Source organism: Phacochoerus africanus, chromosome 15 (genome assembly GCF_016906955.1).
Source record: "Phacochoerus africanus isolate WHEZ1 chromosome 15, ROS_Pafr_v1, whole genome shotgun sequence".
Lineage (NCBI taxonomy): Eukaryota > Metazoa > Chordata > Mammalia > Artiodactyla > Suidae > Phacochoerus > Phacochoerus africanus.
This window is the reverse complement of record NC_062558.1, coordinates 16,802,768-16,830,533: the sequence shown is the minus strand read 5'-3', so window position 1 is coordinate 16,830,533 and position 27,766 is coordinate 16,802,768. Positions and strand designations below refer to the sequence as shown.

Genomic DNA, 27,766 nt, shown 5'->3' with positions numbered 1-27,766 from the left:
TTATACAAACATATGTTCAATATAGGAACTAAGAAAATTGAGACATAAGAAAAATATCACCTAGTCTCACCACCAGAGACAGCTACTACTTTTCACTTTCCTTCTAGTCGTTTCTGTGCTTTGCATCTTGTATTTGAGTTTGTATGGTGTAAGCAGTATGCATATTCAATGTGTGTGTCCTACTCCTAAAATACTAACATTATAAGTATTTTTCCACAAGAATTATTTTTCTTAGACATTTTTATAGGTTAAGTACTAGTCTGTAGTGTAAATGTAGCATAATTTTCTTGACTAGTCTCCTAAAGACATTCTGTTTGTTTCTAGTATATTTGCTGGTATATGTTGCACTGAACATTTATGCTTAATGTCTCTTCTGTAATTAGAATTATCTCCCTAGAATACATTCCCACTTCTGAAATTCTGTAGTCAGAACATAGGAGTGTTTTTAAGAATTTTGATATATTCAGAAAATGCTTCTACAAAGAACTTAACAAAATTAAAGTTTGTATTTTTCCCCCTAGGAGAGGGTCTCAGATCTTTGTGACCCTAAACAGGCAAAGAACCACTGACAATATGTTTATAAAAAGACATTTTATGTTTCTTGAGTTCATCACTGCCTTTTAGCTTTCTAGAAGCCTAGCAACCCACATCATGGAAAGTACCTGTGCAGTGGCGATCCCTAGTGGTCAGTGGGTTAAGGAACTGGCATTGTCACTGCTGTGGCTTGGGTCTCTGCTGTTGGTGTGGATTTGTTGCCTGGCTTGATCTGGGAACTGCATGGCGCAGTCATGGCCCAAAAAAAAAAGAGAAAAGAATTTAATAAAAAGTAGATGTGGAAGGAATTTGTTGAAAATAGGATCTTGGTAAGACCTACAAGACTGCCAGGTGGCTTTGTGTGGCTTGATTATTAGGACCGGGCTTTATCCTCATGGGCACCAGGCTGGCGCTGGGATTTTGCAGGAAAGGATCCTGACCTGGACACTGTCCCTCCTCTCCACCTTGTTAGTGTCTCCTCCTTAGTCTCCAGTAGCCCTTCCTTCCCAGGGAGCCTTCCAACCTCGTAGGTTAGACCAGCCCTCCCCAAAGGTTCGCCCATGCCTGGCATGTGTGATGGCCTGATCATGTGTCTCCCCCTGGGCTAACAGCCCTCAGAGCAGGGATGCATTTGCCCACCTCCATGTCCCTGGGGCCGGCACACAGCAGGGGTTGGGACATTTCCCAGGAAGGTCTGGGGCAGAACAGCAGCACCTCAGGATGCCTCTAGAACCTGACGATGGGACATTTCCATCTGTGGTTGGGTGGGAGATACTGTGAGGGGTCCTGAGGCCCCTGGGTCCAGGCTCCGGGGCCCTGGCCAGTGTTGTGTGTCTCAGGGCCAGGGAGTGGGTCCTGTCATAGAACCAAACTGCACCTCTGGCCTTGGGGTTCTCATTAATTCAACACCATGCCTGCTTTTTGGCCCTGTTGTCACTGTCTTCTTGAAATTCTCTCCTGCATCGCTTTCTCCAGTATTTCATTTCTATGTTCTTCTCTCATTCCTCTGAAAACATCTTGATTCCTCTTACATTCATTTGCTCCAGTAGAGTCCTCGATCCAGAGTTCAGCTCTGCTCCAGAGCTCCTGCTTAAAGCTCAAGTTTCAGAGGAAAGTCTTGCATGTCCTTAGAGGCACAGCCTGCATTTTATCTCCTGCCAACTCCCCGTAAGTCCCCACCACTCCTTACACCAAACCATCTACAATTCCTTGAACATACCCTGTTTTTTTTTTTTTTTATGTTTTGTGCCACTGGCTCCATCTCTAGTGGCTGCCAAGCCCCACTTGCACCCCCACCTCTCTCCCATTCCCACCATCCCTGTGCTGGGGGTGTTTTCAAAACAGAGATCAAGCCTCTTAACAGCCTTGCTCTTCTTCAGCGCAGGTGCCTGGCAGGTGGTAGATGTGTAATAAATTTTTGGATAACTAGAAGGACAGTTCTTTTATCTTTTACTAATGCATATAAGTACGAACCTGAATGCCAAGTAACACTGTTACACTGGAGACTCCCTGGATAAGTGTTCCTTCTGGAGGGCAGGCCTGCTGTTGTTGAAAAGTAAAATGTCAGAAAGTTTATTACCTGTATAACCTTGGTCTACTCGGAATGTATTTTTTCTTCCTCACATAGTTACATCTCCTTGTTGCCTCCTTCTAAAATGGATTTCCAGTCACAACATGGTAGTAAATGTTCCATGGTTTAAAAGGATATATTCCACCCTGAAAAGTCAAAGGTATTTTCTTTCTTGAGGTGTTTTGTTGTTGTTGTTTTCAAAATTGCAAGAGATTATTTCATGCTAATCAAAATGTATGTATTTGCCCCATATTGCAATACTTTTTTATGAGCTATAATGAAAGCCAGGCTGCAGGGCAAAGCAAGGAAGCACTGGAGATAAAGCTGTTTCATGCATTTCCAGCTGAAGAAAGTACGAACACATCATGGGGGAAGGGCCGTGTTCACTCTTGAATTTCTCCCTAAAGGGATAATAGGACATTGCTTTTTCTGCTTTCAAAAGGGTATTACAAATATGCTTTCTGACACAAATACTACATCTGACCTCATTATGCTCTCCCTCAGTAAAATGTTTTCCTTAATGTCCTAAGAATTATTGATGATCCTGTTGGTGACATAATTTCCGATAACATTTTCAGGAGGATTTGGAAATCATTATGTGCTTTCTCTGGGATTGCCGGATGTGAGGGAGCATTAAGCATTAAACCGTCTGCTAGGCCTGGGCTGGTATTAGATTAGGAAGTGTATTGTTGGAAACAAGAATCAAAGGATAGGGAGTTCCCTTCGTGGCTCAGTGGTTAACCAACCCTACTAGGATCCGTGATGACTTGGATTTGATCCCTGGCCTTGCTCAGTGGGTTAAGGATCTGGAGTTGCCGTGAGCTGTGATGTAGGTCTCAGATGCAGCTGGGATCTGTCATTATGTGACTGTGATGTAGGCCAACAGTTACAGCTCTGATCTGACCCCCAGCTTGGGAACCTTCATATGTATGCTACAGGTTCGGCCCTAAAAAAAAAAAAAGAAAGGATAGGATTAAATAAGCACGTCCCTGGATTTTTTTAAAAAAGTTTTTAACAGTGCGGTGCAGGGATTGATGTTGGGATTGTTCTGGACAGGAGAATGAAGAGAGTCCTGGCCCTACTGGGGAATGTTGGGTTGATGGGCACAGGCCGATAGCTGGCTCCACAGTGTGGGGTGGGCAGGCAGACAGCAGATGCCACCTCATTTTCCACCAGCTTTGCTCCCATTGGGCCTCCTTTGTCCATTTGATGAAATGCTGTGATTATTCCTTTGAAGGGTCTGTTCAACAGGGTTAATTTCTTACATCTTATCCTGCTAAGCTATTTGGCTTTTAAATGTATATTTCCCTCTCCATTGCATACATAAATTATTCATGTGTTTAAAAATCTTCACAGTTTTTATTTTATCGTCTTTCTCTTTGTTTTGCTTTCATCTTTTTCTCCCTCACTCTTTCTCCAGTTGTTTTTTTACTCAAGTCATCTTGTTGGAATAATGTGGTAGGATATTTACTGTGAAATGTTGACAATGTTTTATTTTAAATGTTTTAATTTTATTTTTAAAATTTTTATTTTATTTATTTATTTATTTTGTTTTTTAGGGCCACACCCAAGGCATTTGGAGTTTCCCAGGCTAGGGATCTAATTGGAGCTATAGCTGCCAGACTACACCACAGCCACAGCAACGCCAGCCAGATCCGAGCCTCATCTGCAGCCTACACCACGGCTCCCAGCAACAGTGGATCCTTAACCCACTGATCGAGGCCAGAGATCAAACTCGAAACCTCATGGTTCCTAGTTGGATTCGTTTCTGCTGCGCCACGATGGAAACTCAGACAATTTTATTTTAAAAATTTGTGTAATTTATTATATATTATTTTTAAAATAATGAAATATCACTTAGGAGCTTTCTTTTTAAAATTCAGTAATTGCTTAGCTTCTAACACAGACAGTTAAAATCTACCCATTATATCCTTTTATGATGTCTAAGAGGTATTATAATCTGCGTTTTATTATTTGTGGGAGATGAGCTTTTAAGTGACATTGGTGTGCCTTGCATTTACTGCCTTGACGTCTGTGCTCTTACCATTGAAATAATGGCATAAACTTGGACAAATGCTAGCTTCATAATCCCCTGAAATCTACTACAGAATGATTTATTGATCAGTTGTTTAGTACTTATGTTTGATTTTTAAACTTTAGTTCAAAACGTCTAAAGAAAATATTCAAAATAAGAATATTGTTTTAAGCCTGTAGAATATATGTACGTGATTCAGTTAGTGAGCTAAGGCTTGAAAACTAAAAATTATTTGGATGTCATAACTGTATTTAGATTGCATATTTCATAAAACTCATGGTTGTCTGTGATAATAACTTTGTTCTGAGCCATTAAATGTCTCACAAATAAAAGTTTTTTGTAAAAGGATAACCCTTTTATAGACATTAACCTGTATTTTGGTCCTTTATTCACTCATTTCTTCTTTTAATTTATTCCCTCTTGTGTACTATCTGGTAGTTTTCTGACCTGATTTAGAATCTGCCTTATTTCTGTCTTAAAATTAAAACAAGGACCAAATTTAGCAGGAGACCATTGGCAAGATAAATTGGCCTAGAGGGCTAACACCAGCAGATTTACTTTCTCATGTTTAAATAGACTTTCTTGTGTCTCTTTATTCCATAAAGTAACAAATTTCACTTGCAGACATGATTTATTCAAATCTGAAGAAAAACTAAAAAGATTATTCAAATTTTAGGTTTGTAGAGAAAGTAATGTTTTTAGTTAGCTCATTTGGATTCTGAACATGCTAACCTAAACCAAGCCCAGCAGTGGTGTCAGACAGTGGATGCAAAGCCAGTTTCTTTTCCATCATAGAGTGGAGCACTACCCTTCCCATAACTAGTATAACTAGTGGTAACTAGTTGCAACAGCATCGGCAGCTCTGATGTAATAAGCTATTCCCAACAGTCCAGGGACGTGCTGCTCCCTCCCTGGAATGAGTCTGAGTCCCTGTGGCTGGTGGTTACCAGCCTGGGTCCAGTATATGGTGTGGGGTTGCTGACTTGGATTTGTTTTGATGGGGCAGTTACTGTGATGTCAGCCATGCTACTTTTTCCATTCTGTCCCCTTTTGTTTTATATCCTGGCCCGGTACTTAGAAAAAAAGAAGAGAATGGGGGCCTTCCTGAGTCAGTCTGTTTCTTTTGGCAGCTAATCCTATTGGAATGTAATGCTTTTTCTTATGGATAAAGCCGCACCTTTCTCTATCTTCACTTCTGCCTTAGTTCCCAAAGGAGGCATCAGCCTTAAAAATGTACTTGAATAGGATCCTTTTCCTTGAGAGGACATCCTCCATATTCAAGGACTGGTGAAGTCTCTGTTTAATCTTGGGTGTATCTATTTTAAGCCCTGATTAAACAGATTACTTGACCCCCCCCCCCCACCTCCCAAGCCCAAAATAGCCACCCACTCCCAAGCAGTCAACTCAGTCCTGAAGGAGCAGGCAAGCATTGTCTTCCATCAGCACAGGATGCCAGCAGGGGATGGGCCGACTCAGAATCCAGCTCGAGCTAACCAGAGGGAAACCTGGGTGCTGACCCAGGGTACCCCTACTCCTCCTCATCCTGCCACAGTTGAGAGTCTGGGGGCATCCAGCGTACAAGCACACCCTTTCTTCTGAACTTTGTTGACTATTTTTTTACTCCTCTCTCTGTTCCTTTGGCTCCTTTTAGGTGAGTGAGCAAGCTGGAGAAGATGCTGATGTGATTTTTCTAATTAAAGGTATTTTCTGGAGTTCCTGTTGTGGTGCAGTGGAAAGGAATCCAACTAGGAACCATGAGATTGCGGGTTTGATCCCTGGCCTCGCTCAGTGGGTTAAGGATCCTGTGTTGCCGTGAGCTGTGGTGTAGGTCGCAGGTGCGGCTCGGATCTGGCATTGTTGTGGCTCTGGCATAGGCCGGAGGCTACAGCTCTGATTCAACCCCTAGCCTGGGAACCTCCATGTGCCGTAGCTACGGCCCTAAAAAGACAAAAAAAAAAAAAAAAAGATGTTTTCTATCAATGGGTGGATTTACATTTGACCTGTATGTTGTAAGGCCTTTGGCTCTGGTGGTGTGACAGCCGAGTTGTGGGAGGCAGTTAGTGGTGGGCACTTCCCAAAGGAGAAGGGGTCCTGGTCTGCACGAGCTCATTACCATGAGCTTGTCTCCACCCTCACCTCTCTTTTCAGATCCAAGCCTATGCTGCTTTCATCTGCCCTGAATCCCTTTATATTCCTATTACTTCTACCGAAACATGACCTTCTTGGAAAAATATGGTGCGGAAGCCTGATGTGGGGGTGAGGGGAACTTTGTAAATTGTGAGATGTAAAGTATATAGTCTGACCCGATTTCTGATAGTCCCGAATTTCCATCTGGTGATGAGTGATTGTATTTTTCAGAACATTTCCACCTTTGTGAACTTACTGATCTTAGAAGATTATCTACCGATTAAGTTTTCCATTTCTAGTCAACAGTTTTATATTCACTGGCTTTGACTGTGTAGGAAATCAGCTGGTGCCTATGAAGGCATCATAACCCCAGTGAGTCACAAAGGCAGCTAGATTCCCATTCAGCCTTAGGAAGGAAGGAGAAGTGTGCAGTTTTCCTCTTTTGGAGGTTGAGTATCACACTTTATAGCCGTCCTTTAAATCATATGACATTAAGATTTGATGTGATTATTCCTAATTGACTTGGAGTTACGCACTTCTTGTATGTGCTCTTGCCTTTGGATTTAATGACATGAAGGCTTTGAGAAGTGAGCAGATTCCATTTTTTCTGGTGACTATTATATAGCACTATTAAGAGTTCAGTCCTGTGCAGAGGATATAAAGTCCTGACTTCTTGCTGAATTCATAAATATTTCCAGGAAGGATCTCTCTGGTTAAGCCCTTCTCTCTCAGTCCCTACTCTGCGTTCTCTCCGGTTCCTTCTCAGACTCTCCCTTACAAGCCAGGCAGGAATTATAGGATTCATGCATTTATTCAGCAAATACTGAGGATTGCATGCCAGGATCAGCGCTGGCAATGCAGTGCTGCAGCCCATGGCTCAGGTCCCTACCCTTTCAGGGGACTTAGAATGCAGAGCAGGGGATGGGGTCACATCATCCCCGCTAGCCTATCCTTGTAAATAAGGTTTTGTTGGCGCACAGCCAAACCCTTTCAGTTTCATGCGTCTGTGGCTGCTTTGGCACTGGAACGGCAGCAAAGTCAGGAGCATTCATTACTTGACTGTTTACAGAAGAAGTTAACTGACTCTGGCTTGGAGTGTGTGTGGGGAGAGCCAGAGAAACCTGATAAACCCAGAGAAGAGGGTCCTCTGGTGTCCTAGAGGGAAGAGGGCCAGCCTGGAGCTGTAGCAGAGAGGGGAACGTGTTCATACCCAAATTTCACTGTGGCTGCTATGCAGGTAGGTGATGGAGAGGCAGCATTGGAGTGTGAGGCCCTGCCTGGATGCATGTCTCAGCCCTGCCATGCCTGATCCCAACATCAGCCTGCTCCTCTGTTGGCTGTTCTGTGTGTACGACAGGGCTGGCAGTCATGGACCTCAGTCTTGGGAATCCGTGGCTTACCACATGTGAGGCACTTAGAACCCTGTTATTCCTCTTCCTGTAATCTTTCAGGCAGGCTGGCCTGAACCGAGCTGGCCTCAGCAGTCAGGGTTTGGAGAACATGGCCGGATTTAGGAGCTACACAAGCTCTGAATTGGAGGAGTCAGTGATTAATTGGATGTCAGAACATGAGGCCAAGGATGAAAATGTATGTTTTACCTTTGATCGGTGAGTGGGTGCTGTTTACCGTCCCTGAGGTGGGGAAGACAGTCCTGGAAGCAGGTTTGTGATGTGGGGTAAGTGTAAGTTCAGTCTGGGGTGTCTTAAGTTTAGGTTGATTGAAGTAGAAATGGCCAGGAGGCAGGTGCCTGCAGGCCTGGAGATGAGAAGGATGAAAAGTGTGATGTGGGTGCAGGAAATGTGTAGGCATGATGGGTGTGACCTAGTCGCCTGGCTTGGAAGAGAAGGAGATTGCCCAGGGTGAGGAGGAGCAACAGGCAGCCTGCTGTCCGATCTCTAGAGAGCACCAGCAGTGAAAGGTTAGACAAGAGAACGATCAGAACACCTTTTGGAGGAAGATATGCATGAAGTTTGAACCTGTTAAACATTCTCTTCTTAAGGTGGGTGAATTTGAGAAACATTTACATTTGTGAGTCTTATTACATCAACACCAGCCAACCTAAACCATAGCATGTGTCTCACGATTTGGGTACCTTGATTTTACATCTTGCCATATTCCACATCCTTCCAATAAGTGGTTTCCCCCAGTGGAATATGGGCGCCACAGTGGATGCTCTGTTGACCTCTGATGGCCTGTTGAGTCTCCTTTCTGTACTGGTTGTCACTTCCCGCCTTCATTCTTTACCTCCCCAATTACTGGTTCACTGGAGCCATGCTGGGAAAAGTTGAAGTGGGGACCACATCTTTCCCCTCTTAGTGGCGTCCTTGGTTCAACATCAAGAACTTGAGTCCGATACTTTAGAGTTTAATAATGATGCCTCTGTTTTCATTTGTTTATTATGACATTGTGGTACATAAGTATAACTTTGGAAAGATCCAGGAGCTAAACTGGAAGAAAGGACACTTCCCATCACCAAAATCACCCCTCAGCTTTAGTGCCTACCTCTTTGTGCCAGAGCTGTGCTTGGCTTCCTTCCTTAGGATGGGATGATTCCCCAAACCCTCAGTGATTCATGACTGCAGATCTCTGGCGTGACTGCCTCCTGTCAACTTACTCTGACCCTAGGAGGGCTCCCAGGTTAGGCTTCAGCGTTGTCCCTGCTGCTCAGGTGTGTGATGATCAGAAGGCTTACCTACCTGTGATGTGTGTCTGACGAAAGGCATGACATTTATATGGTCAGGCCGAGTGCTGTATTTTATAGTTTTGTGTTGCAGGAGGACAGGTGTGGAAAAACTTTGAAATGGACCAAAAAGATTACTGGGGACATTAGTTGACTCAATTTTCTGCATTATCTCATCCAGCTTTACAGTCCTGTAAATGATAGAAAACTGACAGTATTGCGAAAATCTTATCCATTGAAATGGAAATTGTGTGCTGAGAGGTGCAATTGGTTATTGCCCTGAGGATATTGACCAGTTTTACCAGTTTTGCATCTATTTGTAGATTCTTCACAGTATTCTTGATATTTGTTGGGATTCACTTTGAACTGGTTGTGTAAGATCTTATGAGCCAACTAAAATCCATGGCCCATGTTCAGAAAAAAATTCTTACTGTGCATACACGAGTAGGTTTATACATGCATGTAAGGTCTGTAAGAAAGATTCATGAGAAAATGCTCTGAGCACCTCTGCCAAAGGGAAGGCAGGAAAACTTGCCTTTTGCTGTGTCCTCTTTTGGGTCCCTTGAATTATATATCGTATGCTTACAGTATTCCCTAAATGAAGGGATAAGTTTTAAAAATTTGTTTTTGAACTCTCTCACATCAATCCTTGGTTAGCCCTGACCCAACCTTCAACATCAGCCAAATTCACATTTGAGTTAGCTGACTTTCCAAGGAGACTTTTCTCTCTAAATAAACTTCCAATAGACAGCAAAGCCCATGTCTACATCCTACCGAGAGCCTCACTTCCACACTCCTTAAAGTTTTTAACTTTACTTTTCAAGATAGCACCAACACTGTAGGAAAACGTCAGTCGGGTGATACTAGGTCTACTATGCATCTATTAAGGAACCAGGTGGTCTTGGTAAGAGGGGAGTGGCAAACAGTGGTTCTGCACTTCTGGCTCTGACCTTCTCACCTGTCCCCATCCAGTCCATAGCCACCTGATCTGGTTATAGCTGGAGGCAGTCAGTCCAAGCCTGCTGCAAACTGAAATCACTGGAGAGCTTTCAAATCTCCAAGTCCCCCAACCAATTAAATCACAGTGTCTGAGGGATGGGATGCAGACGTAAGTATGTTTAAAGCCACTGAGGTGATGCTAATATCAGGAAGCATGGCTCTGTGTAAGGAATGGCACCAATTTAGCGAAAACTTTGTATATATGTCCCAGGAACAAAAGCACTCAGGTTTTTGACAGAAAGATCTGCTCAGGTAATGAGGAGCATCCAGACAGAAAGGGAGGCAGCCATCATGCAATAGCCATACATGCAGAATCTGTTTTTCCCTGAAATACCCCCGGAATGGGGCCAACGAGGTTCTGGGTGTGGCTTAAAAGCCCCAATGGATTTGGTTACAGTTGTTAGAACTTTTTTAAATAGTCGTGAATGCAGCTGAACTCTCTGAGTAGGAAATACTGAATCGGAACTGTTGAGTGCATAGCCCAGCCCTGTTCCTCTGCCATTTGGAGCACAAAGCCAGCCTAGAGATGGGTGCCATCTAACACCATGGCCACTGTGTGCTGTGTGACTGACAGATGTCACGTGCATCATCACCAGACAACTGGGAAAACCGCACTGTACAGCACGACCTGTTAAGTGTCTGTTCTAGCCAAAGGTCCTAGATCCTCATTGCTTGAGGATTGAGCTTGATATGGGGTATTTGACAGAGTTACGTTTATAAAGGGGAAGGTGGAAAATGCACCCGTTCCCCGCTTTGGGGTTGGAAATGCCAGGAAAGGGTCTGTTCTTGGTATTGGCTGAGGGAGGTCCTGATACCTGGCCATCTTCTGTTTTACATTTCACACCGTTTTATTATTGCCTTAGCTTTTTTTTAAAACATGAAAATGGGTGTCATAAACTCTGCTGTGGTTTGCCTTCATGTACTCATTGTATGTCCCCTCCCTTTTGTGTAGGAAGACAGAGCTGTTAATAATCCCATGCCTGACCGAGGGGCCAATGGACTAGCTCCCGGGGATGACAGATTCAAACCCGTGGTGCCCTGGCCTCATGTTGAAGGAGTGGAAGTGGACTTAGAGTCTATTAGAAGAAAAAACAAGGCCAGACATGAACAAGAGCGCCACGCTGGAGGAGATAACCAGAAAGACATAATGCAGAGGCAGTATCTCACATTTAAGCCTCAGACTTTCAGCTACCGTGATCCTGTGCTCCGCCCAGGGGTCCTCGGGAACTTTGAACCCAAAGAGCCTGAGCCTCATGGAGTGGTTGGTGGCCCTGGAGAGAAAGCCAAGCCAGTGGTTTTGGGACCAGAACTCAAACATGCAGTTCAAGCCAGCATTAAAGAGTTTGGATTTAACATGGTGGCAAGTGACATGATCTCTCTGGACCGCAGCGTCAATGACTTACGGCAAGAAGAGTAAGCACACTTCCTCTTCTCTCTAAACTGGGCGCGCGATTGTTGTCATAGATACTTAGATGGAGTTGGATTGTTAGAATGCCAAAAATATCTGTGACTCTATTGCAAGGGAATAGGAGGAGCTATGGCCCACAGAATGGCCATGAGGAGGCAATTTCCATACTTGTATTGTTCTACTGACCGTGTGGGTGTGGCAGATAAAATTCTGGGTCTTCCACATCAGGGCTTTTCAAACTGTGGTCCCCAGTCTGCCGCTGGTCTGATTCTTGTGAGGAAATGAGCTTGTGCCAGGGTGTGAATCGACTGTTAAGTGTTTTAAATTCAGCTGACAGTGTTTTAGTAACCAGACCTTTTTGGTGCATTGCTTTTCCTTCTGGACCAAGCTCCTTGTCCTGTTGTGGACACAGCTTGAGATGCTCATGGAACTAACTGGATGTTTGTCTCCCTCCGTTTTCACCCTTAGCACTGAAACTGGGAACAGAAACTCCTAAGCGTGTGCAAAAGACACCTTTGAACAGTTGAAACTCTGGTCCACACGTTCTAGTCTTTTCATGGAGTGTGATTTAAAACAAAGGGTTTCCAACCCTTGACTTTTGATAACAGTGATTACCGAATGAACTGAAAGTTTTTCTTTCAGTTTATTCAGTAGCTGATTCTACTCATAGGATCTAAGTAGCTTCCATTAATGTGGATGCTTCCATTAATGCACTGCTACTAGAAAGCTTTCAGATGCATTCCTGATGACATGGTTAACACAGTCCTCATGTTAACAGGTGAGCACAGCAGGCCCACGTGCACACGCAGACCTCACAGCAGCCTCCTTTCTGACCACTGAGTATAACCCTAGACCTAACAGAGTGCTGCTACTCAGGAGACTGGACATTCATATATTATCGCGGTGAGAGGGAGAGGGTGTGTGTGAAATATGCAGAGAAACTAGAGACAGAAGTAGAGAACCAGGTTGCTGAGAGACATTCCCTCCAGGACAGAGAAGAGTTAGAACACCTCAGGGGACTGTGGAGAGAATCACTTTATACCTAACCAAAGTAGAGATTTGCTTGATAGAAAGGGGAAAAAAAAAGTAGAAGATGCTCAGTCAAATGTTACTTCAGATAAACAGTGAAAAATATTTAGTATGTGTATCCCAGATAGCGTGTGGGATATACTTACACTTTAAGACTATTTGTCATTTATCTGAAATCCATATTTATCTGTGTATCCTGTATTTTGTCTGGCAACCCTCCTTGACTGGCTGAAGGTGGTGATTGTAGAGCTCATGCTGTGCATGGACTCTTTAGGGCCCCACACAGGATCTATAGCCCCTCAGACAGATTCAGACCACTCATCTCCATCACTGGAGATTCTCAGAGGACGTCTTAAGGGCATTCTCACCACCATAAAGGGGAAGGAAAGAGAGGGGAGAGTCTAATGTCTTTGTGCTATAGGCCAGGACTTGCTGTGGGTTATCCTCTGTCACTCTCACAAGCAGACTGAGGGTTCCCACGTACGAAGGGGAGGTCTGAGTGCTGTGGCTTCTTAAATCTGCCCAGCAAGACAGCAGAGCTGACTAGTCAGCCCCAGAGGGCTGGGTCAGAAAGCCCTTTGCTCTGCTCCACCCCACACCTTGAGGGTGTCCCTTCCTGAACCATGTCACCATCCCAGGGCAAACTTAATATAGAAACTAAGTTTTTAGCACATGATAAAAGATGGCATTTAAAATGTCAGTGTAGGAGTTCTTGCCGTGGTTCAGCAGAAACAAATCTGACTAGTATCCATGAGGATGCAGGTTTGATCCCTGGCCTCACTCAGTGGGTGAAGGATCTGGCATTGTGGTGAACTGTGGTCTAGGTCTCAGATGCGGCTTGGATCCAGTGTTGCTGTGGCTGTGGCGTAGGCCGGCAGCTACCGCTCTGATTTGACCCCTAGCCTGGGAACCTCCATGTGCTGTGGGAGTGGCCCTAAAAAGACCAAAAAAAAAAAAAAAAAGCCAATGTAAATCTAGCTTACTTTTTCAGTATAAGGAACATGCTGAGGGAGTTCCCGTCGTGGCACAGTGGTTAACGAATCCGACTAGGAACCATGAGGTTGCGGGTTTGGTCCCTACCCTTGCTCAGTGGGTTAAGGATCCGGCGTTGCCGTGAGCTGTGGTGTAGGTTGCAGACGTGGCTTGGATCCCGCGTTGCTGTGGCTCTGGCGTAGGCCGGGGGCTACAGCTCCGATTCGACTCCTAGCCTGGGAACCTCCATATGCCGCGGGAGTGGCCCAAGAAATAGCAAAAAGACAAAAAGACAAAAAAAAAAGAAAGAAACATGCTGAGATATAAAATAAACAAGGATCTACTATGTAGCACAGGGAACTGTATTCAATAGGTTGTAAAATCCTATAGTGGAAGAGAATCTGAAAAAGAATATATGTAACTGAATCACTTTGCTGTACACCAAATGTTTATACTTCAATTATGAATCAATTATACTTCAATTAAAAGAAAAAAGATAGATGCCTGGAAAACCAAAGGGCACGCATGTCAGGGCAGCACCCAGGACTAGAGTGGTCCTCCCCCGCGTGCCCCCACATCCCTTCGGTTTCAAGGCCTCTTCTCCAGCCACCACATACATCTCAGATCATTTCTGAAGTCCGCCTCCACCACCCCATCCTCTCTCCTGGAATCCTACCAGCGCCTCCTTCCTGGTCTTGCCACTTCCTGCCTCAATCACACAGAAGCAGAGTGGGGTCCAAACCACACAAACCTGGCCCATCTATCACATTCCCTTCCCAGTGCACCCGAGTTAAAACCCAACTCTCAACCAGCTGCAGCCCTGCCCACCTCTCACTGGCTACGTGCCTTCTCCTGGGGCCTTTGCACCTGCTCCCCCATCCTCCAGGCTCAGTGGGACTTGTCCCCATGATGCCCTGCTCTATTTTTGTATTACTGCTCTCTGGCCATTTCATTCATAGTATCTCTCAAATTGATGATGAGGCATTGGTTTAGTTAGCTGTTTATTGACCTGTGTTTCTTCCCGGATGGTAAGGTCCTGAGAGCAAGGAACTTATTTGTTTTCTCCACCAGCAGCTTCCGGTAACTGTCACCTAGGAGCTTGGCAGTGCCCAGTGGTAAACATCTGTTGAAAGGATGAGTGAGTGAGTGAGTGAGAGAAGAAGCACAGGAGCCTGCTGGGGTTCAGACCTTGGCTTCACTACCACACACAGATCTTAGGCCAGCTCCTTGCTCTCTTTTTTTTATCTTTTTGCCATTTCTTGGGCCGCTCCCGCGGCATATGGAGGTTCCCAGGCTAGGGGTCCAATCGGAGCTATAGCCACCAGCCTACGCCAGAGCCACACAACGCGGGATCCGAGATGCGTCTGCAACCTACACCACAGCTCACGGCAACGCCAGATCGTTAACCCACTGAGCAAGGGCAGGGACCGAACCTTCATGGTTCCTAGTCGGATTCGTTAACCACTGCGCCACGACGGGAACTCCTCCTTGCTCTCTTGAACCCTCGTTACCTGACCCTTCAAGTGGGTCTAACAGTTCCTACCCCCCAGGATTGGCCTTGGGAGTAAAGGACTTAACAGAACAGACTAATCACAGTCTTAGCACAGGCCCGATAGTTAGAAACTTACATGTTAGGCCACATCTGCAGCATATGGAAGTTCCTATTGTGGCTCAGCAGGTTAGGAACCTGACTAGTATCCATGAGGATGAGAGTTCCATCCCTGGCCTCATTCAGTAGCTTAAGGATCCAGCATTGCCTCAAGCTGTGGCGTAGATCATAGATGCAGTTCGGATCTGGCCTTGCTGTGGCTGCAGCTCCAGTTTCACCCCCTAGCCCAGGAACTTCCAAATGTTACAAGCGTGACCTTAAAAAGAAAACAAAACAAAACAAAACCTTCATGTTATTGGCTTTTTAATAAATGCTGTGGCACTGTCTTCAGATGAGATTTGTCTAAACTTGAATATTTCAGTTACGTTTAACTTTGAGGTCCCCTGTTACTCTTGGGAAATGTGGATGCCCCACACTTCGTGAGGCCGTATCTGCATCATCTTGTTTCTCTCATACCTTCTGTGATGGTAAAACCTTCACCTCCTTTGATGATTTTGGGCACATGGGCCCTGTCTCTCTGGGTCCTGCTCTCCCACAGTTGCCTTCTTTCCTGCCTTTCTCCCTCTCTTTCCTCATCACAGTCCATCCTTGCTTCCATTCTTTCTGTCTTCTGCCCTCTGCCAAGCCTTCCTTCCTCTGCCATGCCTTCCACGGGCTGGTCATTTCTTTTGCAGAACTCTAGCAGCAATTAGAAATGGGGTTATTGGGAGTCCCTTTTGTGGCTCAGTGGGTTACAAATCTGACTAGTATCCATGAAGACACAGGTTCAATCCTTGGCCTCGATCAGTGGGTTAAAGATCTTTTGCTGCCTTGAGTTGTGATATAGGCCACAGCCATGGCTGAGATCCAAAGTTGCTGTGGCTGTGGTGTAGGCTGGCAGCTGCAGCTCTGATTTGACCCATTGCCTGGGAACTTCCATATGCTGCAAGTACAGCCTTAAAAAGCAAAAAACAAAAAACAAACAAACAAAAAAAACGGGTTTATTGCATGTTTCTTGTGTCATTCCTGAGAGGACTATGTCTCCAGTCAGATAAAAGGACCAAGGCTGTCTCAGCAAAACACTCCTAAAACCCTTTTTATTTATTTACTTATTTACTTTTAAATTATGTAGATATTTACAATGTTGTGTTGATTTCTGCTGTACAGCAAAATGACTTATATATTTTTTTTCATATTCTTTTCCATTATAGTTTACTACAGGATATTGAATATAAAATAGGTCCCTGTGCTGTACAGTAGGTCCTTGTTTATTTTATGGATGATAGTTTGTATATGTTAATCCCAAGCTCCTAATTTATCCCTCCCTTACCCCCTTTGGTAACTGTAAGTTTGCTTTCTAAGTCTGTTCTGTTTTGTCAGTAAGTTCATTTGTGTCATATTTTGGGGGTCCACATATAAGGCTATTATGTGGTATTTGCCTTTCTCTTTCTGACAAGCTTGACTTAGTATGATAATCTCTGAGTCCATCCATGTTGCTGAGAATGGCATTATTTTTCCTTTTTCTGGTTGAGTAGTATTCCAGTGTATATATGTACCACATCTTCTTTATCCATTCGTCTGTTGATGGACATGTAGGTTGTTTCTGTGTCTTGAGTATTGTGAATAGTGCTGCAATGAACATTGCAGTGCATATAACTTAGAGATTTGTCCAGATATATGCCCAGGAGTGGGATTGCTGGATCATGTGGTAGTTCTATTTTAAGTTTTTTGAGGAACTTCCATACTGTTTTCCATAGTGGCTGTACCAATTACATTCCCACCAACAGTGTAGGAGGGCTCCCTTTTCTCCACACCCTCTCCAGCCTTTATTATTTGTAGACTTAGTAATGATGGCCATTCTACCTCATTGTAGTTTCGGTTTGCATTCCTCTAATAATTAGCAGTTTTGAACATTTTTTCATGTGCCTCTTGGCCATCTGTATATCTTTGGAGAAATGTCTATTTAGGTCTTCTCATTTTTTTGTTTGTTTGTTTGTTTGTTTGGGTTGTTTGGTTTTTTGTTACTGAGCTGTATGAGCTGTTTGTATATTTTGGAAATTAAGCTTTTATGGAGTTTCTATTTGTGGCTCAGTAGCAACGAACCTGACTAGTTATCCATGAGGATGTGGGTTTGATTCCTGGCCTCACTCAGCAGTTTAAGGATTTTGGCATGGCCATGTAGGTCACAGACACAGCTCATATCTGGCATTGCTATGGCTGTGGTATAGGCTGTCAACTGCAGCTCTGATTCTACTCCTAACCTGGGAACCTCCATATGCTGCAGGTGCGGCCCTAAAAAGAAAAAAAAAAGAAAGAAAGAAAGGAAATTAATTCTTTGTTGGTCACATCATTTGCCCCTTTTAAAAATTGTATGCAAGTGACAAAACTTTTTTAATACTCAAAATATTCAAACGTAATAACTTTTTGTAATACTCAAAATATTCAAACATAGCTCTCAGAAAAAAATTTTAACTGAATTCAGATTATTTTAAAAATTTGATTCTCACACTTTAAAAACATGGGATAGACTTCATTCTTGTTTGAACACTTTAAAATTCACTCTAGACTCAAATAATTTCTAAGTAGAGTTATTCATAAATTAGAATGTAGTAAGTCTTAAGAATTTCCTCTAAAATAAGGTCAGCAGTAAATAAAGTACTACTAAGTTTTGCATAGGATCTAATATGCATATTAGCACTTTTATGCTCTACTGGCAACATTGCAAACATGCCCTATGCCCTCCCTGATGCTCGGCCTCCTAGAGAGATGTGTGGTGTCGCTGAATTTCTCCAGCTGTGGAATGGAGGCCTCATCAGCCTGCTTTCTTATCTCTGTCACACATATAAATGAGCCACCTGCCAAACTCGGAAGCCCAGCTTTGACATCTGACACTGTGGTACACTCCTTCGTTCTTGTGGCTGTTCCCTCATCTTTTCAGAGGAGAGCTTTCTCCTTAGAAGCAGGACACACCGCCCAGATGCCAGTGTGACTCACACTCCTGTGTGTTGCAGCTTTGAGTTCCTGAATGGCTAAGTAATTTACTGGCTGTTGACTACTTGTTAGGAGAGTGAGTAATGGTATTTTGAGTGAACTGGAGGCCTACTTCTTTTTTAAAGACTTGAGCCAAGAATGACCTCACCTGCTTTCACACTGATTTTCTATAAAAAGCACACATGATTTTCTTCACAGTTCAACACATGCAGAGTAGCTCCAGTCAGCGAGGCACTGTGCTGTTGGATCAGGGCTGAAGCAGTGAGAAATGTAGTCCCTGCTTTCAAGGAGCTGCCATATACCCGAGAGAAGCGAAGGATCACTGTGATGTGAGAGCAGAGGAAAGGCTTGGGCAAAACAGCGCGGGTCAGAGGAGAGGGAGACTGCATTGAGTTACAGGGGAGGCAGTAGCTGCTGCTGGGATTCTGTCCGTGGCCAGGAACTTCCATATGCTGTGGGTGTGGCCATTAAAAAATAAAGAATAGGGTTCATGGAGGGAACGTGGGGGCGGGCCTGAGGATGAGGAGGCTCCCACAAAGAGGTTACAGGTGTAGGAGGTAGGTGTGGACCAGGAGGAAAGCAGGTGCTGTGGTTCACGTGGATTGGGAAGCGTGTGGACCCACAGCTGGTAGGACAGGGTGGGTGGTGCCTCAGGCCCCCAGTACCCTTCACCAAGGCTGTGCCGAAGGCAGTGGTCCGGGGAGCCCCACCAAAGGCATATAAAGAGAACTATAGGGGTATCTGGCTGGTGGGGATGCCCAGGGTGGCTGGAGGGCAGGGCCTGACCTGGTGCAGGGTGCAGAGCATCACGCAGGAATTGAGTTGCAGCCACAGAACAGCCAGAGGAGGCTCCACAGGAGTCAGAGTTAGAACCCTAGGGCTGGCAGCTGATGGAGCAGGAGGAGGAATCTGATCCGTCTGCGGCCTTGAAGCAACACCAGGAAGACACCCCTGCCTGGGAACAGAACAAGATCTCCTGGACAAGTCTGCCCCCGCCTCCCCGCCAATGCCCCAGGCGGGTGCTAAGCTGTGTGTGGGATATGCTACTTGTGCATATGTTAGATTTTCTTCTAATAAAGTGTGCAGTTTTCTTTCCTTTACTGTGAACTAACTGCTGATGCAAATACATTGGAAATTATTCTTGCCCTTTTTCTGCCCAAGAAGGCAGACAATCAGGGGTATATAATACAAGCTATTTTGTCTCAAACAAATGAATTAAATATTTTGACTTGTTGAATAAATTCATCTGCTTCTGCCGTTTAACCTTTCCTTCTGCCTACACGCCTGTTGCATATCTATTGTAGAAAAGCCATCTTAGTTGCATTGACAGAGTGAAATAATAGATGTTAAAGTGCTTGGAAAACTCTAAGAGCTATGCAAATGTTAATATGATTAATTGTTAATAACTGTGTTAAGCTTGTCTGTGAGAAACTGAGGTGTTTTTTTTTAAGATATTTTACATTGACATTCCTGCCTTCTACACTTGGTAATTCTCTTCTTACCTGATGCTAAAATACCGATATTTATACTCTAATGTTATTTAAGGTCAGTATGGTTGTGAGCTTTTTTTTCATTCTTTGTCCCTGTTAAAGGCTTTGATACCTTTGTTTAGAATATAGTGCTATAATTTATCAAATAGTTGCTGTTTTCAAAATATGCTCTAGAGTTTGTTTGTTTTTTTTTTTTTTTTGCTTTCTAGGGCTGCGCTCATGGCATATATAGAGAAAGTTCCCAGGCTAGGGGTCGAATTGGAGCTACAGCTGCTGGCCTACGCCACAGCCAGAGCAACACAGGATCTGAGCCCACGTCTGTGACCTACACCACAGCTTATGGCAACACCAGACCCTTGACCCACTGAGCGAGACCAGGGATCGAACTTGCATCCTCATGGATATGAGTTCATTTCCACTGTGCCACAACAGGAGTTCTCTTCTAATTTCAGTTTCTGTACATCATGACCCATAGGGTTCAGTTTGCACTTCTGAAAAGTAGGGAACTGCTCACGAGAGGTTGAAACAAACGATTAGGATAATCTGAAACTCATATTACATACATGTGTATGTGAATCACACATAAACATGTGCACTTTAGCATTTTGAGTTTCCATGAGCAGTGTGTGTGCTGCTTCTGTATGACCCCATCCAAAGGACACAAGTCCTGATCATTCATTAACACACAGGGGTCCTTTCCTCCCTTAGATCCCAAAGTATGTCTACAGCTTGGCAGCCGTAGAGCTAATCTGCAGGAAGCACATTGGAAGTTGCTTTCAGATGACCTGCAACGGATGTGCTGCTGCTTTTATGTCCAAAGTTTTACCTTCTAACTGGCCTGAACATTTTTAAACTTGGAAGAATTTTTTTGTGAGTTCAGAGGTTTTCCAGATTAACTTTAAAAATAGATTCTGTTCTGGAGTTCCTTGATGGCCTAGTGGGTTAAGGATCCAGCATTGTCACTATTTTGGCTCTGGTTACTGCTGTGGCATGGGTTTGATACCTGGCCAGGGAACTTCTGCATGCCATGGGCACAGCCAAAAAAAAAGGAAAGGCTGGGACAGGACAGGTGCTGGTCCCACACGTCTTCCTCTCACCTGGGCTTCAGGCCATTCCACTCCTCGTCTGGATGTTGGGCTGCACCCCACCCACATTTGCAAGGCCTGTACTTGTCCTCAAGGCCAGAATGAGTCCGGAGTCAGCAGTGGTATACTGGATGGGGGACCCTGAAGCAGAGTCCTTGAGCGACACCCACCTTGGGCAGCAGTCAGCGGGCAGGACAGGGCAGCCGTCCTCACCACACAGGAAGAGGAAGGGTATGTGGGGAATTAACATCAGCAGTTACCAGGGAAACCAGCAGAGGAAGCATGGCCCTCTCTGGCCCTTTGATAAACTATCAAGGTGGAAATGTTCTGATCTAAAGATGAGAACCATCACCAACTGGGGCCAGGTGATGGCATTTACTAATTAGGATCCGTGATTCAGGGATGTCGGGTCAGGTGGGAAGGCTGTGAGTGAGGCAGGGGCTGGTCTGACAGGCAATGTCCAGAGGGCAAGAGAACAGCCATCTTGGGGGCCTGACCCTCCGCTGAGGCAGTACTGTGACAGTGCCTCCAACCCTGACGGTGGATTTTTGGAGAGAGCTGGAGAGCAGGGTCAGCAGCAGCACTGTTTTTTTCCTCAAACAAGGATGTAGAAGGAGTGAGAGGAGTAACTCAAGCAACTTCCTGAAAGCACTTCTGACCACCTTTGCTTACTTCGAGCTGAACATGTTAAAAAAAAAATGCACTTTGTCTATCACCAAAGAATGACTCTTGTTATCCAGCGTTGCCTTGAGCTGTGGTGTAGGTTGCAGACGCAGATCAGGTCTGGCATGGCTGTGGCTTTGGTGTAGACTGGCAGCTGTAGCTCCAATTAGACCCCTAGTCCGGGAATTTCCTTATGCTGTGTGTGGATCGAAAAGGCAAAAAAAAAAAAAAAAAAAACCCACACAAAAGGCCGTGGAGGCTGATGATGACACTTTCAGAATTTGGTTCATATTTATCTGAGCTTTATCCTAAGCTCTTTATCCTGCTCTCCTGAATTTCCCGTATTTCCATTCCCTTTCCTTTGAACCAAGAGAATTACTAATACTTGTGAGGGAAATTATTTTAAGTAGCAAGAAAAATATTGATAATGCTTATATTATTGACCTGTGAAGATAATTTTACACTGTCCTGATCAGGATCATCGTAGACATTGGTATTTTAGCTGTATCAGCAGGTATCAGAATGAATCATATGAAGGGAAAACATATAGCAATATACCTGTTTAACCCGTTGGCCTACTCACAGCCTGTAGACCAGCAGTTCTTCAGCTTTCTGGTCTCAGGCCCCCTTTACATGCTTAAAAATTATTGAGGTCCCCAAATTATTAAGCTTTTGTTAATACGGGCTGTGTCGCAGCTTCCCATATTGAATTCAAAACAGAAGTTTTAAATTATTCAGTTAAGAATAATAATGAAAACCTACTACATGTTAACATATTTTATGAAAATTAACTAGATTCTGCGTCCCCACCCCCGAAACGTCTCCTAAGAGTGGAATTGCCCTGGGTTTTTACAGTTGCTTTAATGTCTGGCTTATAGAAATAGTCTGCCCCTGTGTTGTCTAGGATGATGTGTATGGAGAAAATATGGCCTTGCACAGACATGAAATTGAAATTGGGGAGTGTTTCTTAATACCTTTTCAGATAATTGTGGATATTCTTCCTTGACACTACACCAAAACAAAACAGGCGATAGTTTCTTAAAGGCATTGCCACATAGAATCTGAAATCCGACAGAAGACTTCTCACTACCCCGTTGTCTGTCAGTCTCTCTTAGACGGGTCTCCTACCCTTACGTGATGTTGTTAGCATCTGTGGTGGTCATCTGGAAATTACTAGTTTCCGGAGAAATGACAGTCTCACTCTGCAACAACCAGCAAGCCCCGTTCATTAATATCATCATCAACCTCAGAAGTCTTTACTCCTGGGAGGCTGTCATAATTCAGAGAGTCTAGTTTTGCTTGAATCTCTGAATTATGCAGATGATGTCAGTTGTTTTCCTTGAAGTGATGGGCTGCCTTCATTTGTGTTTGAGAAAATGCCATATAACCAGGTCTGGATGAGTGCAGTTTACCTGCCTTCTCCGAGGGAGGTGGCAGGTCACCTGGAGCTCGGTACACAGCTCTTCCTGGTGACGGCCAACCCCCCAGGTGGAGCAGAGTCCTTTATACACGCTCTGTCTCACAGGACATCAAAGGCGTGTACTCATGGGTGAGATTTAATAAAAGCAATAGGAGTTCCTGTGGTGGCTTAGTGGTTAATGAATCCGACTAAGAACCATGAGGTTGGGGGTTCAATCCCTGGCCTCACCGAGTGGGTTAAGATCTGGTGTTGCCATGAGCTGTGGTGTAGGTCGTAGAAGTAGCTCAGATCCCACGTTGCCGGGGCTGCGGTGTAGGCTGGTGGCCACAGCTCCGATTAGACCCCTAGCCTGGGAACCTCCATATACAATGGGTGCAGCCCTTAAAAAAAAAAAAGACAAAAAAAAAAGTAGAAGCAATAAATCTTCACCCAGGAAGAACGCCCCCTCCATCCAGCACACACAGTGTAAATGGCACTGGCTTTCCCTTGGGTGTGGGAGCATGAGGAATACCGTGACCCCAAGGACCTTTTGGTGCTGTTACCTTGATTCATGCGGAGGCGCCAGCAGTTTTATCCACCTTTGCTTTTGTACCATCAGATTAAGATCAAACTAGGGAAAAGGTCATAAGGTCTCAATACTATCATGAAAATAACTTTGATCTAATAACCAAACTCCTAAAAGTGTCTTGGGTCCCCAGAGGACTGTTACTCTTTGGAAACCACTGTTACAGATTTTAGAATAAGCTAGATGACTAATAAAAAGAAAAATGAGACTCTTCACAAAAAATGTTGTCTTCAGTCTTCTAGTTTGCTCACTGACAAGTACAGTGTCATTTTACAGAGTTCAGGGAGATAGATCTCTTATACCTGATTCTTTGGTAACATTGCCAGATTCCATGGTTAGCAGTGATTTAGATAATTACTTAATCCAGAATTTAATTGAACGTTTATTATTAATTAACTGATAAACAAGAACTTGGTTTTGTATTACGGAAGTGGTAGAACACCTGCAAAAGGGTGTGACCCAACAGTATGAGAGAGAGCCTATCTCTAAACTTAATTACATGGGGATAATGGATAAAGTAACAGCAAAAAGATGACCAGCTTTAATAGTCCTGGGACAGGAATGTTTTTTTAAATGTAGAATGTTTTTTATGGTAGAACCAACTTCCAAATGTGGAGTAGATTACCCTCATCATGATAATTTAAATGAGGAGTTCCCTGATGGCTCAGTGCGTTAATCTGGCATTGTCAGTGCTGTGGCACAGGTCGCTGCCATGGCACAGGTTCAATCTCTGTCCTGGGAACTTCTGCATGCAGTGGGCAAGGCCAATAATAATGTTAATATAATAATAATAAAGTTTAAATGATTGAGAAAGGAACTCACAAGAGAAAACAGAGATTCGGACCCCATGAGTCAAGTTCAACAGTTTATAGGTTGGGTACTTTATTATATCAATATTTTGTATTGATCACAGTTTCAGGAATTCATAGCACAGTGCATGAAAGCTGTATTTTCTAGGTTCTAGAGATCATACACTAGGGTAAATATCAACAGATTATATAAAAGCATCATAAGGTGAAGTCAGTAGTTTTAACATGATGACAGTGTTTGGTCAGACATTATTCAGGTGACATAAGTTAGCTTCTAAAGTGTTCATTCATTGGTGGGGGACATCCACAAAGCTAATCAATGCCACACCTTCCCCTTAGGCAAATTAACAGACAAAAATGGTATTTTATTATCTGCAGTGTTTATAATTACATTTTGAAGTTAGTCTTAGGACCAAGTTTTTAATGAGGATAATATAGCACCTTGAGGGTGTAACTGATTATTTTCAGCTCCTTCCGTTTAAAACAAAAGAGTCTTCTGTATATAAGCAGTAAGAAGGCACTTAGTATTTTATTCTCGTGATTGTAAAACTTTCAGCAGATACACAGTGGAATCACAGGAATTCACTCGGACCCAAAGGGACTAGGACCTTTGGTTATGATACGAGACAGATGTCATTGACAGAGCCAACCCCACAAAGATTATTTTTGCCATCAGTGTCCTGTATAAGGTCCAGTATGTGGGTTACACACCTCTGGTGCGGATTCGGTGTCTGTGCTAGTGGGCAGGGTTCTCAGGTCACACTCCCCACAGCCCACTCTGAGCCTCAGGCGCCTCATCTGTGAGGAGACAAGTCAGTGTTTCCATCACAGAATCCACAGAATCCTTTCTCCCAGGGCTCCTTCTGTAGCAACTCTGTGCTCTGGTTCTTGCATCTCCTTAGAATACCAGGCTCCTCAGCCCAATGTGGAAACCTCTCAACCGGGCATCTGCCAAGGTCTTTGCCATTTAAAAAGTGGTTCCTCCTATGATTCTGTGTTCTCCCCTTGGTCTTCCACAAGCTTCTCTCAATGGAAAGCTGAGTAGCCAGTAGGCAGCTGGTGTGCAGCTGTCCACACTCACTTAGTGGAGTTTGGGGCCCTGCCTCTGCCCCCTGGAGCCTCAGGCCCCTGTCAGGTGATAGCTCTCCTTGAGCAGTAACAGTAGGTGCTGTGTCCATGCAGACTCCAGCCCCATGGTACCATGCACTGGGGACAGGACCCACACCGGGTGTCCTGCCCCAACACTGTACCCATCCTGCCTTTCCTCATGCGAGGAGGTGTTTTCTCGACCCTTGTTTGTCACCGTCACTCACACCCTTGGTCCCCCCTGCTCTGTCAGCTTCCCCACACAGATCAGACTCATTTGCTCTTTTTCCTTTTTTCTTTTTTTTTTTTTTTTTGTAGTAGTCTCTGTTGTGCACAGCCTACTATAGACCTATTAGAAGCCCAGGCCTCAGAGGAGAAAAGGTAACGAATCAGCGACTCATCTCACTTGTGATCTCACAGGTGTTCAGTCATGGGTTCCATTGCCAGGGTTTAATGAACTAAAAGATTTTCCGAAATTGTGGTTTGAGAATTCCTAGCATCTGCCTTCTTCAGGATGAGAATGAACATACCCTATCAGTGCTCACCTTCCAGTTCTGTTCCATCTCCGAGCATAACCCTTTTGATAACTCATGGCAGCCCACTTTTGGTTATTCATTAATCTCTAGACAATTTGGTTTTCTGGAAAATTACAATGAAACGAAGATATAAGAGAGAAGTAAAGAGAATTCACTTAATACAGGAAAAGAGGGAGACTAATGATATCTAGAAATAGCATTACCAAATTCCTCCTCCACAATATTTATTAATGACACATGTGCCGATTATATTACATGCTAAACCAGCAACCTGGCTTCCTACTACCTTTATGAAGGTAAATTGATACTGATACTCCAGAAATTGCTTGTTCTGCGAATTAATAAAGGCTAACTGTTGTACATTTTTTTTTGTCTTTTGTTTTTTTAGGGCTGAACCCTAAAAAGGAGGTTCCCAGGCTAGGGGTCAAATCAGAGCTGTAGCTGCCAGCCTACGCTACAGCCACAGCAACTTGGGATCCAAGCCTCGTCTTCAGCCTACACCATGGCTCACAGCAATGCCAGATCCTTAACCCACTAAGTGAGGCCCAGGATGGAACCCATGTCCTCTTGGATCCTAGTTGGGTTCGTTAACCACCAAGCCACGATGGGAACTCCTGTTGTACATTCTATACTCTTTTCCAGAGCTGTCTTCAGAGTTTTACAGTTGAGTCTTCCAAACGTGATCTAGTATATATCCTCATTTTGCTGTAGGAACATTACTATCAGCCAGTGTTTAAGACCTACCATAAGTAACTGTTAGCCAGCCTGTGGTGATAACTCCTTCAATACCAAATGGTCCTCTGTTGGAAAGTTATTTGCTAAATAACTCCAGCTGAAAGTTACCATGCTGCATACACCTTTTCCTGAGTCATGACCAGGATCAGAGTCGGCCTATGGAAATTCGAGTTCTCCTTGGGGTCAGGTGACTTCTTTGTTGAAATTAGAGCACATGGGGAAGGCACATAATCACTCAGTGAGTGATGAGACTGGAACAGGAGATGACTCAGTAAACATTTTAAGGAATGTTTGCAAAGTGTGATCTTCAAATCAGTGTTGAACTTAAATTCCCAGCTTGGTCTCCACACAGCTGACAAGTGAGGCTAACTTGTGTTTTGGTATCAAGCCACTGGTCCCCATGGGCAGCCTCCATGAAAACAGCCCAGTGGGTCTTCTCACTGCGTCTTCCAGGAGCCCCACCCCGGAAGAAAGCCCCATCTGGTCTTCATGCCAAGAATAGTGTACTTTTTCCGAACAACCATTTCGTTCAGCACAGTCCTGACCGTGTTTCCCTGATAGAAAATTCAAGCCCAGTGTGGCCCCACCCATTATAAGTGTGGGGTGAAATAGGTGCAAGGCTGTGGTGCGGCCCAGCTTGGACAGTGCCGCTCCAAGTGTGTTCTCTACAAATAGTGCCCAGGATGTGCACGAAGGAGCCCTTGGCCCCCTGGCAGGTACTTTCAGAACCTCATTTTTGCTTCCTCCCTTTCTTCCTTATTTATTTTATCCATCTTTCACCCTCCTGCTTTAAAGTTTGGTAATGCTGTATTCTGTGTTTCTTGGTAAGCTGCTCCTTTGTGGAATAAGTTCCAGGTGCAAACCTGTGTTTGTTCATGTCCCCTGTGTCTTTATATCCACTCCATGGCACCTAGATCCTCCTCCTGCTAGTGCTGGTTGTCTCAGCCCAGGTATGTTGGCGTTTAGGCTGGTGCTTCTATAAAATCAGAATAGGGCACGTGAGCTTATATGTGAGATGAGAGTCCAGTAGAGCTGGAAGCTTCTGGCCTCTGCTATGAAAGATTCTTTCTCCTTTCCTGGGGGAGTTTGGAGAAACGTACAAGAACATATGTCCAGGACTAGGGTTCCCTGCCAGATTTTTTTTCCCTGTGTGGTTTGGCATTTCAGATCATCAATGAACACATCTGTCCAGATATGCTTTCCCTTCCAGGAAAAAGACTATTTGACAACCACCCAGCCACTGAGCCGAGCATTCCCATGCTCAGCCCTGGAGTCGGACAGGAATCAGCCCCCTGTTAGTGACTGAGTGTCCCCTAGAGTGTTGTGTGAGAACAAGGAATTTGTTTCCCTGTTTGTTTTTAGGCATATATTTGTAATTCTTAGTAAGTCTGTGGTTTGGGAGAAAGAATCTTACAGTCACAAGATTTATTCCTAAACCTTGCCT

General features: G+C 44.3%; 1 protein-coding gene across 5 annotated transcripts in view; it reads left to right on the top strand.

Moving 5' to 3' along the window:
• The window catches only part of GALNT7 (polypeptide N-acetylgalactosaminyltransferase 7), a 119,010-nt gene that overhangs the window by 50,533 nt on the left and 40,711 nt on the right, over positions 1 to 27,766 (top strand). For 4 of the 5 annotated variants that reach the window (XR_007132295.1, XR_007132294.1, XM_047761403.1 and 1 more), the window contains exon 2: positions 10,898 to 11,358. Coding sequence is in view for 3 of the 5 variants with exons in the window: in XM_047761403.1 (XP_047617359.1) it covers positions 10,898 to 11,358 (461 nt within the window). In the remaining 2 variants the exon portion in view is untranslated. Of the gene's footprint in view, positions 1 to 6,109; positions 8,266 to 10,897; positions 11,359 to 27,766 lie in introns of those variants that run through there. The other variant, XM_047761405.1, reaches the window with a different exon arrangement.